At 29.3% G+C, this 13,942-nt stretch overlaps 1 protein-coding gene across 1 annotated transcript; it reads right to left on the bottom strand.

The window, feature by feature from the left end:
* Positions 1-2,965: 2,965 nt before the first annotated feature.
* Positions 2,966-10,750, bottom strand: LOC142321143 (dimethyladenosine transferase-like). The gene is made up of 4 exons (XM_075359135.1): positions 10,715-10,750; positions 8,185-8,406; positions 5,673-5,779; positions 2,966-3,084 (listed from the first exon to the last, which is right to left on the bottom strand). Exons 1-4 carry the CDS (start codon positions 10,748-10,750, stop codon positions 3,042-3,044), a joined length of 408 nt encoding a protein of 135 aa, XP_075215250.1. The 3' UTR covers positions 2,966-3,041.
* Positions 10,751-13,942: the final 3,192 nt, after the last annotated feature.

Consider the following 13,942-nt stretch of genomic DNA (forward strand, 5'->3'; position numbering starts at 1 on the left):
CACTAAAATAATTATTCAGATCTTGTACCATTTTATTTTTATCATTTATCTTGAGACCATTTATAACTATTCAGAAATTTCATTTTGTTTACTTTTTTAATATTTTCCATAACCTTTTTTGATTTATTTCTGTTATTTTTAATTTTTTTTTGGAACCATACATTCTTTGATTTCTTTTATTCATTTTTATACCTATTATCTATTAATTTAAAATTCTTCCAATCATTATCTATACGATTGTTCATTCAAGCTATATGTTTACTAAATTTATAAACAATTTTTAATATATCTATGAAGATTATTTTTTTAAATGCTGAGAAATTTTTCTGTTTTAACATTCAAATCTGAATCATTAATATTACTTGTAATCAATATCAGTTAATTTCTTATACAAGTCCTTTTCATACTGAAAAACATAAACATCTTTCTGTAATGATTCTTTATTCTTTGTTTTTAATTGAATCCATTAGCCAAAGGTCAGAATGCAGTTATAACTTTTTTTAAATAAAAGATTATTTACATTACATGATTTATTGTTTTGCCAAAATATTTTCCTTTTAAAAAATTATTTAGTTAACAAAATGAATAAAAATAACAGTGATCTAAAACAATTATGTTACTATTACAACAATTAAGTTATAGGCCAGCATGTTTACCTTATTATTTTATGTTCTTGTAAATTTTATAAATAAGTAGTAACTAATTGTCTTTTAAAAAGAAATTAATCATTAAGCTAAGATTGTATATTAACAGAATTTAAAATCTTAACTTATAAGTTTGTAACATAATTTGTGTATCATATTTTATTCTTAAAAAAATTTGATGTGTAGGGAGAATTGCATAATAAATTAGTGATTATAGTATCTCATTATTTTATTTAACGTATTTAAAATTTTGATTGAATGCCAAGTCTATAAACAGGACAAAATTGTGTTAAGATATTACTATTATATGTAATATTACAAAACTTTTTTAAAAACTTACTTTAAACTTTTTAGTCATACTTTCATCAAATTATTATCATGCATTGCATGAGTTTAATTAGTAGGCTAATCTGGATTTCAAAAGATAACATCATATATTGATATGTCTAATATATTTATAAAATCTCAAACAAATTTTCAATCAAATATTTACTATACAAAGTAACAAAATAGTGAAGTTTTTGATTATTGAAATACAGTTGTAAATTAACAAAAGTTTTTTTTGTCATATAAATTTTACAAATTTACCCCCTTTATGGTGGGATGTTTGCAAAAGAAACGGTGTGGAATATTGTACTGTCACCTGACCTTAGTAACTGCAAAATTTCATCAATAGGCAATGTTAGGAAGTATATTAAATTATTACACCTGCACCCTTAATTTATCCCCATACAGAGAGATGTTTGCAAAAGTAATGGTGGAATATTGAATTGTCACCTGATCTTAGTAACCGTATAAAATTTCATCAATTGGCAATGTCAGGAAGTATGCTAAATTATGGATGCAAGATTTGAGGACAAACATGAAAAAAGAAACATTGAATTAAAATAAAGGAAGTAATAAAAAGATGTCAACATCTAAATTAAATACCATTAATGAATGAATTATATGTATTTTCAACTTTGAGTTACTATCAGCATCTTCAAACTAAAGAAACAAGATGTGATTCAGTCTGGATCATTTTTAATGCTTTTATATGTCATTAACTAACAATGGGTAAAGTGAATAAAAAGGAGTTGATGTTACCACTACAGTGTTTTTAAGTTGTAACTTTGTTTTTCTGGAAAGGTAGTTAGTTATAACTTAATTTTTGATGTGAATAAAGTGAAGATACAACCTACTTAAGTCTAGTACAACTTCATTATTTTGGAACTTAGGTAGGGTAAACTCCACTTTGTCAGTTGTCTTTGACATCGCGATGTTTCAAGCGATGAAGGAGGAAAGACATATACAGAAAGAAGTTATGAGTAGATGTAAGGTATTGATGCGTTTCAAGATTGAAAGTATTGATTTTCTAACTTCATATCTTATGCCAAACAGTGATGAAACTCTGGGAAAAACACTAACCCCAAGAAATCACATGGATATATCTTTATGTTATACTGCTGATCCTGGATTTCAGAGTGGAGTGGGGGAAAATTTTGTTGTACACAAAGACCAATCAACAGTCTGTAAAAGTATTAACAATGTTATGGGTCATATTCTTGAAAAAGCTCAGCAGGATTCATTTTCCCAGTACAGCACAACAGATGAATAATGCAGTTAGTGTGACAAATGCACTATTATTTACAAACTGTTGTTGGTGCATTAGATTGCATCCACGTAAAAATAAAAATGCCATCAATCTTCGGGGACGAATATATAATTGCAAGGGTAATGTGTCAGTGTTATAGTCAGGCAATGTGTGATTCAGAGGAAATGTTTACAAGCATTAACGCCGAGCTCTGGGCACAATGCAAGAATATAGGGAATGATTGATATTAAAGACATAATCTTTCGATATGACGTCGCTGCTTGTTTGATAGGCGACTCTAGCTACAGTATATCTGCATGGTTGATCGCACCATTTAAGCCACTTGCAGGTGACATTCAACATCGATTTAACAGCAAACATGCTAAAGAAAGAGTTTTTGGTCAGCTCAAACAGAGGTTCCCAATCCTCAGGAACTGCATGCAAGCATCACTAGAAACGGTACCAAAATTAATAGGAGCTGTGCTGTGTCATAGTTATAACTATTCGTAAAAATTGTATCCTTAGTTTTCTGGATACCACTCCTCTCAAGGTAGATATAATTACCTAAATGTAGTGTTTGTTTATTCACTTTGTTTTGACTAAAAGCTATCAACTACACCCTAGAGTTGTTCAGAAGCAAGGGATTGATTACCTATTCCCTATCTGATCTTTAGTGCAGTTAACAGAATAACAAATACAGCACACACTAACATAATAAAAAGGTTAAGTTGTAGTAAATAAATTAACATTAGAAAATGGTAAAATTTATTACTTATAAATATTATACAAGATATTTACAGAAATTACATTAGCAATTAAAATAATTATGAAAAATGTATTCCTTCCTTATTAAATGCATGCAGTAACCTGAAAAAAAAATGAATGTATTTGCTAATAAAACAAATAATTGTAATAATTCTAGTTATTGCTAGTGAGACCCATTAACTTTCCTTGATATTACATTATGCTTAACATCAATTAAATAATTTCATAGATAATAATATTATATAGACTTTGATTTTGGCACTATAGCAATTTCTTCATTTATAAACAATCGGTTATCGCACCTTCCCCTACATTTAATATGATCTGATTCAGCCTTCTCTTCCTAATAATTACATCCACTTATCCCTGTAATAAGTGTTTCAACTCTTTTACAATGAGCTGTGTAATGAGTGCTGGCCTCAGTAAGTTGCAAGTTTTCAAAAAAGTTAATTTTGAAGAGATAAACAAACATGTGTCCCTGCAAGTTTAATATAAAGAATTAAGAAAAACCTTTCTCTACAATTTACTTTAAAAAGTCTTGCATGTTATCTCCAGTGAATCATTTGATGCAAGTGAAATAAAAATATGAAATTAAAAAGTAAGGTACATGGTTAAACTTTTGTTTGGATGACAAGTATTGATGTATTAAACCTTTTGAAGCTTTCGTTCTATGTTGCATTACTTTTTTAAAGAAAAAAAAAGGGTTAACATTTTATGGGAAAATAAACCAACGCTATTTAACCGGTGCATTACTAAGTGGGGTATTCTGACTACCCCAGTTTCATTTATTCCCTATAATAATTTTATCTGAAGAGATATATATTTGAGGTTTTCATGACTTAGTCCTAAAATGATTGAAATTCATTCACGCTCGTGACTGGCCCATTTTTTGTTTTTATAGTTATTATTGACAGGATATATTGGTGGGATTGTGAGACTACTCTGCTTGGTATGAAATGTCTTGCTTGGTATTAAATTCTTATTTGTCAAAAATGAAAGTTTTACAAAATATTTTTCTCATTCATCTTCGTTGTTTAATTTTTTCATTGCTGAATTTTACCACACTCCCTTGTTTAGCTCAAATAACAATTTTTGCCCAACAGAAAGAAAAGGTTCAATCTTCAATGTCAGGTTTCACAGATGACTTGACTGTAGTTTCTTATGCTCCAAAAAGGGGCAAGTTGGTAATCTTACTTTCTACTCAGTATCATGAGAGGTGGTGAAGAAAGTGAATACAAACCTGAAGCAATACTCCATTACAACAAAACTAAAGGTGCTGTAGATAATGGAGACAAAATGACAAGAGAATACAGCTGTGTTCTCAGAGGAATCAGGTGGTGACCAGTAAGACTTTTCATGGAGATGGTAGATATTGTAGCACTGAATGCATGTATTCTGTACAAAAAAAATCTCCTGTGTGGCAGGAGAATAATCACTGACGGAAACTCTTATGACTGAGCTGGCATTTGGACTCAGCAAAGGCAACGTGGAGAAAAGAGCTAGTAATATCAACAGTCTTCATAAGGATGTACAAAATGCACTGAAATTCTGACAGCAATGATCCAACCCGAGTTCCAACTTACCAACACCACAGTGATATCAAGATTGCAAGAGGAACGAAGATCGTAAAACAAGATTTTATTGTGTAATGTACAAGAAACCTGTTTGCAATATACATAGAGAAGAAACTATTATTGTGAAGTGCATTTTATGCAAAAATGTACCTGAATGAACAGTTCAAGAATGTTATTTATTATTTTGAGACAAAGTACTAGTTTACAGCAATGACAGCCAATTCACTGCATACAATTCTGCCACCTGGGATTGTAGCCACTTTTGCATAGAGAATTTCAATTCTTCACTTTCCTTGAATAATTGAGACGCAAGCCAGTTTTTGAGGTGTAAGAAGATATGGTAGTTACTGGGTGCGAGATCAGGACTGTAACGAGGATGATCAAAAACCTCCCATCCAAATTTTTGAATTGTTTCTGTTGTGCATGCAAGCTGTGTGTGAACATATGCTGTGAAAAAGCATGATAAACAGCAGATGCTCCTGATTTCATCATTCCCTGTTGGTTTTGGATGGCACGACGCAATTTAGAAAGTGTTTCATAATAGACTTGTGATGTGATGGATGTTTCAGTTTCCATGAAATCAATCAAAAGCACACCCTTTTTTAGGTCCCAGAATAGAGTTGCAATAATTTTCCTTTGGGACTAGGCTTGTTTGAATTTTTCAAAGCGATCGTCAGTCCAGACATTAGGCTTGCCACTTCTCTGTTCATCGTGAAAATTTGAGTGGTGTTCCTTAAACTCACAACACTATTGCCTCACTTTTCCTTCACTCAATGCAGTAGGCCCATGTGTTTCACACAATTGATAGTAAATTTCAGTAGCATTATGTCCTCTTGAATTTAGAAATCTGCTCAGTGATTGAAATTTATAGCTGGTGGGATTTGTTATTCCCATACTCATTTTAACACACTTGTCTCACAAAGGCAAACATCTTGACAGCAATGCGGCAGTTATATGCCCAACAAACCACTTAAAGCTACTGTGCATACGCAAACCAATCAGTGTTGCCAATTACTATTTATAACTCATCGGCCCTTCCTTGTGAACCATGTATTGTATACATCATTTTTATAAGATTAATTATATTAAAATAATGAAAAATAATATGCTACTTACATTATAAAATCATCAATATCCATAACTCGAGCTCGTTTTTCTGCAGCACCACAGTCACTGAGAATACTTTCTATTTTTTCTTTTATATCAAATCCTTCTGGTATTGCCTAAAAGTAGAATACTCTGATAAATGAACAGCAACAATTAATTTTACTTAGATAAATCTGCTAATAAACTCTAAAATTTTGGAATACTTGATAAACCATATTTTTAATCTGTCTATAGCTGTAATTACTGTACATGTTTGTAAAAATTTCTGTATAATAATCTCTTATTGAAATGATTAAAACTTATAGGTCAGTATGTGAGAAACAGTTACAGGTACACTTCGAAAGATTCAAGTGCATTCATACCATGCACAACTTCTACCTTTATTCTTTCTGAAAACATCACAAGTTCTTCACAAACATGACTGAAGTACCACAAACTTAAAACATCTATACGTATAATAAATATATATATTAAAGAGGGCACTACATGAACACAGAATTTTTGTCTTAGAAAAAATATCTACCAATAAAAAAAAAAAACTGTTTTTACTGCTTTAGTATGTATTAACAACACTGTAACATTTATAAACTTACCATAACAACAAGTATCTTCAGCCATTTGATTTCAATTTTATCTAAAAATGGGAGGTATACAAAATAATCCATTTTTTACAATGATTAGCTAATACAGTGCCCATTATAAATCAAGTGTTATTTATATTTATAAAAAAGGTTGTACAATAGGAAAAATATAAACAAAATTGAATAATATAATTACAAAACTATCTTTGTGTTTTAAGCTAACAACTATGAGGGCAGTATATCATGTACAAACATAAGTTAACAAAAAAGAATGGACTCTAGTTTAACATATAGTGAATGTAAATTTAGAACATCATTTGTATTTTATTTTATAATTTCCATTTTCAAATTTTCTTGGATTAAAGAATGATAAACATACCACAGCTTTAAAATATTGCTTACTTCAAGTAAAATTATCACAGATGATCAATTAAAAAGCTTAAGATTTTCTAAATAAAAAAAGGTGAAATTGTAGTTGGCATTTTAAATAACTTTTTTTTAAATTAATTAACAAAAAAAATAAAAACCGACTTCAAATAAAAATAGTACTAAAATGTTACAAATAATTATATTTTTATTTATTAACTAAAGCAAAAATATTTACAACAAATAACTCTATTTTTGAAGTCTTTACCAGCCAACACAAGTTAAACAAAAAGAAAAACCTTATGATCTATATAATGCAACTCCCACTTCAGGCAATGCAAAATTGGTAATAGAAGTTTTACTACAATAAAATTAGATCTACAAAAATATAATATAATAATAAAATGCGACACACAAAAATATGATATAACAATACTTTATAGATACTTATGTAGAACTATTATCATTAAGTATATATGCCTTAGCAAACTCAAGATAAGGTATGATCATGAGATGCTCTATCTTCTTATATGCTCTTGAGATCCCATTTCACATGTGGGAATCCCATTTAGTTGCCTTCCAGTCGGTTGAGGTATTAATTTTACATAACTTGATGTTTAATTTGTGTTGGTTGGCACTGACTTCAAAAATAGTTATTTGTTGTAAATACTTTTACTTTAGTTGATAAATAAAAATATAACTATTTGTAACATTTTAGTACAATTATTTTCTGAAGTTGGTTTTTTATAAAAATTAGTTTGTTTCTTAATTTTTAGTGTATATATATATATTCTAACATGGCCTACGAGCATGATTAGGGCCTTTTCCCTGATAAAAATAAAATATTCTGATGTCAACATTTTGTTGACATTCATTCTCAGTCATAATATTCCATTGTTTTACATATTTCTTTTTTATTAGTACTCTGCACTGATAGATAATACTAGTTGTTAGTTTTAATACTGTGTAAAGTAAGAGATTTTCTGTGTATTTGATCACTATCAGCTGAGATGGCTGTATAAAGTTGTTTAATTTTGCAAACGTAGTACGAGTAATTTGTTGTAAATACTTTTACTTTAGTTAATTAATAAAAATATAATTATTTGTAACTTTTTAGTGGTATTATTTAATGAAATCAGTTTTTATTTTTATTTTTTATAGATTATTTTATAAAAGCTCCTCTTTTTGTACTGTGCAGTCGACAGCTGTGTTGAGTCGTTCTGGTTTTTGTATTTTTCCTAAGATTATCATCGGATTTGGTTAAAATTTATATGAGACCGTTCTGAAAGTATACTCTTTTGATTAAAAAAAGATTATCAAAATCAGTTCATCAATGTCAGAGATATTATCATATATTAAAAAAAATTGTATGATAATCTTTTTAGAAGTTAGTTAAAAAAAAATAAAAGTTTTTATTAAGCACAGAGCATAAAAAAATATGATTTAGAGATCCACAGAGATAAAATTTATAATATATTTACACAACAAAAATGTAGAAATGGATCCAAAGTACAAGAGAAAATATTTTTCTAAAGTATAATACACAGATATTATGAGAATATATGATGATTAACCTTGTTCATTAGAGAGCAAGCTGTTGTATAATTCTTTTCAAGCAATGCTAAAACGGTACTCTGTTTAAAAGCTGCACTTAACGTTTTATTTTTTCTGACAAAAGCAATACGAGTCAATCCATCCCATTCCTTGAAGTTAATTGGAGGAGGTGGATTCCGTGGTTCTATTCGTACCACATTTGATTCAACCTTTGGAGGTGGCCTGAAATTATTTTTTCCAACCTGAACAGAAATAATATTATAAAAATTACACTTCAAATTCATTAAAAACAAGCTGAAATGATGAATTTACCAAAATCCTTCCATTTTGTGGTAATCTAGAATAACATTTTTTCAATGCAATTATCATTTTCATTTTTATGTACGTATGCATATGTATATTTAAAAAAAAATAAACTGATAAAAGCAGTTCATGTAACTTTTTGGATATAATGAGACTTTACTTGAATGTTATCTATTAACATTTAACTGATCCTATGCTTTCAACTGCATCATTATTGTAATAGATTTATTTCCTAGAACATTATATGCTTTATAATACATAATTTACACATTACCAAATTCATCTCGGCCTTTCAAATAATATGATTTCAACTTTCCTCATACTAGTCATTAACCTTGTCATGCTCTGGACTAAAGCAGTATTTATTAGACTTACAAGGAGCTAATTATTCAGTTTTTTGATAATTATGTACAATTAATAACTCGCCTACAATTTTGAATATACATTATTTTGAAATTTGGAATATACCTACCTTATTTAGAACCTAAGTTATTTGTTACAATTGAAATAATTTGTCAGAAACGCCTTTCACCTGAGCTTAAATCCCTTATAAATTGTATTGTACTTTTTCCAAAAATTTCATAATTTAACACTGCACAAGTGTAATATACATTATTTTCAGATTAAATAATTTGGTTAAGTTTGTTAATTAAGTTAAGAATGATATTAAATTCACTTAAGAATAAATTAAGTTAGATTAAGTGCAATATAATTTTTTTGGGGAATAAATAACTAAGTTTGTGAAATTTAATTGAGTTTAGTTAGATTTAGGTCTAGGATGAAGGGTACAGTTAGGTACCCTTGAGTTTAGTTAGGTAAGGTAATCAACAATTTTGTGTACTGAACTTCTTAGAATATCAACATAACCTAACTTTGCTCACCAACTTCATCCAATTAACCTTAAATATTCTCCTAGTTTGTAAGAAGAATTAACTTTGACTTCTGGTTATTTTATTACAGTGTTTATCTGAACAAAAGCTTTTATTAAATGATATATAAATGAATTGAGTTAGTTTATTTGTTTACAATAATAAGAAAGTAATATTCAATACAGGTGTTTGATTATGTTTAATTCTGAAGAAAAAAAAGGAAATGAATAAATAAGATTTTTTTTTGCTTTTTGTAAATAAGTTATTTGCTTTCAACCATCTGGTATCAGAATGTTTTACACATGAAAAAAGAATGTTTTCATAATTAATCTTTTGAAAAAATCATCTGAACTGTTACATATTTTTAGTAGAGCTAATTAAAAAGGGACAGTTGAGATGTTCCATCAGAATTTCTGCAGTTTGGAAGTGAGCTGGAGTGTTAGCTGTGTTATCATCTAACCTTATCCATTGATTTAGGTTATTTACCATTAAGATTATTTTTAGACTTATGTTACTATTAATTATTTATCTTTTATGTTACTTGATAATAGATTTTTGTATTATTACTGATTAGTAAAACTTTTATAAAATGATGTGTTTTAGAAGTGATCAGTGAATCTGCATTAAAAAATATCTATGTAAAGATATATATGATAGAAACAATATCATAATACAGAATTAAATTGAAATTGCCTCAGACAATGTAAAAGTAGCATTTAGAGAACCTTACATATCACAACATGAAATTTAAAATTGAGATTACAGTATGATGACAGTTGAAATTAGCCTTCAGTGATGTGTATTTTAATGGAGTTTTATGTAAGAATAAGTTTTAGTTTTTGAGTCAGTGCATTCGACTAGTCTTGCTCATTAAGTGAAGTAAGAGGGACGCCACATATTTTTACTGGAGGGAGAGGACACCATACTTTTAACAATTTTGCTGTAAAATTTTGTTAAAATAATAAACTTTAAGTAATAAAAAATGTATTATAATTTTCAAAATATTGTTTACAATATACTTATATACTGTAAATATTGGATGTATATGTAAATTCTCTTTCCTTTTCTTCTGTACAAGAGGAGTAGGCTCCCCACTCGACAGGGCGGAAACATTCCATCTTGGTTTATCAGCAACAAGGAGCGTTCTCATTGCTTTATCATTACTGTTCTTAACATTCTTATTGCTTTTATGAAGTTATTTGATGTTTTTTAATGTAATTAATTATGGAAATAGTTAACATACATCATTGTTATTATGTAATAGTGTTAAAAATAATCACATATTTTGGAGCAGTGACTCATGTCTGTTCTAATTTCTGGTTGCTACACTCTAAGATCCCTAAAACTTTTGGGTTAAATTGTATTCTTATTCTCTTACCTTGTTAAAATGATGAATCCTTTCTGGGTATACCATTTTAATTCAACAAATTTTCAAAAATTTTATTGTATAACTATTTTTGATTTTGATATTTGCCCACCTTGTAGTGGCCAAAAAAATTTTTTTAAATATTTTTAAAAAACTCTTTTCTTGAATAATATACTATTTTATAAGTTGCCAACAGGTAAAAACAGCCATTTTTATCACTTTTTCCATAAGCTGTAGCGCTCTTATTTTACATCATACAGAGGACAAAAAGGGCTTTTTTTGAAAGAGATGGGACTTCATCTTAGTATACTCAAAATTCATTGCGTTACATAACCAAATCTTGTAATGTTTACTGAAGTTATGTTTACAAATTGGTTTTTTTTTTTTTCAAATTTTGGCCTCAAAATAAATAATGAAGGGCTTAGGGTAACACAGGCCTGTGTTTTACCTTTTAACTCTTAGGTACTAGTAGTACTTATAAAAAAAGATTGGACTGTTACAGAGTGTTCTTCATTAAAAAAATGGCCACCAAATCATAAGATTTTGAAAATGTCTCATTTTTGGAGCCCTAAAACCACATGTGGGACAGATGGCAAATATCAGAAATTTTTACAGCAGTGGGTACTTTATATACTGTAAAACCATATAAAATTCATTTTGTTACTCAAAGGGGTTGACAAGTAATGAAGCCATCAAAACTGCTAAATCACCATTCCTTCTAACCGTGAACAATATATACAAAAAATTCAAAGCATGAATTTTTCAGATGATAATAATGTAGGCTTACTATACAAAATATTTTGATATGTCTATAATGAGATAGCTTATATTCTACATAGTTTATTACTTAAAGTATGATTCATACACTCATACTCATATTTAAAAACGAATGTGAATATACATGCATGGACATGAATGTTTGCATAATCCTGAATGTAAACATTGTAGAAGGCTCAGTTACTGTTATGATTTTATATGTTGTATTGTTGCTAGTATTGTTGTATTACTGCAAAGACAATATTAAAAATATAATAACTATTTTCTGTTCTGATAAAGATATTCAAGAGACTGGAGAATATTTCAGTTCTTGTTATCAGGTAATCACAACATTCCTATAAACAAGAACCTTTCATAGTTATGTTCCAAGAAGTCAGAAATGTTCTGAAAGTCTGGGCAACCTCTCAATCAGAAACATTTACGTTAGTATCATTAGCGTTTCTGATTGCTTTATAGGTTTACCAAAGCCAAAATGTAAAAATTTGTCTGCTGCGTATACAATGACAAGTGGTGGGTAGGCAAAGTCATTGAAGTCAAAATACATGAAAATGAAGAGGAATATCGAATACACTTTTTCCATCCACAGGGTCCTGGTTCTTCATTCAAGAAATAATTGAGGGATAATCAAACATGGGTTCAACTGGAAAATATTTTAGATTCTCAGGCCTTCAGAGTTTTTTTATTAACTACTGGAAGAGGTCACAACATTACACCAAAGATGAATGAGGACTTATGAGTTCTACTCAATAAAAAAATGGCAGGAGCACTAAGTTATATTAGTTAAGTTTGTTATCAAAAAGTGCAACATTTATTCATATCTTCCATTAGCAGGAGTAAAATAAGGTAAAAGTGAATTGAACTACTTGCTACTGTATTTAAATTGTTTATAATTTTGTAATTGCCTCTTTATTAATTATCAATTTATTCATTCTAATGAGTTTGGTTGTAATTTTTATAATCTGAAAAAATACATAGCATTAATATTTTTGGACACATTGTAGACGGAACAGTGTTTTTAGCAGTTTTATTGGCTTCATTACTCGTCAACCCGTTTAAGTAAAAAAATAAATTTATTTGGTTTTAAAGTACGTGAAAAGTATTTATTGCTGCTATAATATTTCAGATTTTTGCCACCTGTCGTCCCGTATGTGGTTAAAAATGAGACATTTTCAAAATCTTATGATTTGGTAGCCATTTTTTTAAATGAAGGACACTTGGTAACAGTCCAATTTTTTTTTAATAAGTATTAGTAGTAGCTAAGAGTTAAAAAGTAAAAGACAGGTCTGTTACCTTAAGCTCTTCATTATTTATTTTGGGACCAAAATTTAAAGAAACAATTTGTAAACGTAACTTCAGTAAACATTACAAGATTTGGTTATGTAACAAAATAAATTTTGAGTACACTAAGATAAGGTTCCATCTTTACTCTTTCCAAAAAGCCCTTTTTGACCTCTGTTTGATGTAGAATAAGAATGCTACAGCTTATGGAAAAAATTACAAAAATGGCTGTTTTTACCTATTGGCAAGTTAGAAAGTAGTCTGTTACTCAAGAAAAATTAAAAAAAAAAATAATATTTTTTGCCCATTGCAAGGTGGGTAGTTATATACCAAATAATTATCAAAATCCAAAATAGTGATGCACTGATCATTTGTTGAATTAAAATGGAATACCCCATCTTTTTGTAATTTAGTGGCCTTTTGTATGGTTTTACATGGTGTGTTCATAAAGTAATGAGAATTTTTGTTTTTTTGAAAGAATTTTGTTTATTCATCTACATTAATGTTATCCCCTCAAAATAGTCCCCATTATATATTATACACTTATGCCAGTGCTTTCTCCAATCCACAAAACACCTCTGGAACTCGATCTTTGGAATAGTGTTCAGCTCTTTCAGCCATTCATTTTTAATTTCATCTATGCAAGTAAAACAACGGTCCTTTAAGCTTCTCTTTATTTTTGGGAATAGACAAAAGTCACACGGGGCCATGTCTGGCAAATATGGTGGCTGGGGTATCATTACAGTGTTTTTATTGGCCAAAAACGGATGAGCAAACAATGAAGTGTGAGCAGGCTCATTATTGTGGTGCAAAAGTCATGAATTTCTTCGCCACAAATCCAGGTGTTTTTTCACCTGCTATAACAAGTTTCAGTAGTTTTGTATTGTTGTTGACTTCATTTAACGACTCCTAAGCAACTTCCATTCGCTGCTGTTTTTGTTGAAATTCAACAATTTTGGTACAAATTTTGCTGTCACACATTTCGCACCCAAAACATCTGAAAAAATTTCATGGCATGAGTCAATTAATATCCCAACATCATCAGTGATTTCTCTGGTTGTGATTCAGTGATCATTCATAATCATTTCTCTCACTGTTTCCACATTTTCATCAGTTGCTGTGCTGGGGCGTTGAAGACATCATCTTCAACGTCTTCATGACCTTCTTGGAAACGCTTATACAAGT

This window comes from Lycorma delicatula, chromosome 3 (assembly GCF_047948215.1).
Source record: "Lycorma delicatula isolate Av1 chromosome 3, ASM4794821v1, whole genome shotgun sequence".
Lineage (NCBI taxonomy): Eukaryota > Metazoa > Arthropoda > Insecta > Hemiptera > Fulgoridae > Lycorma > Lycorma delicatula.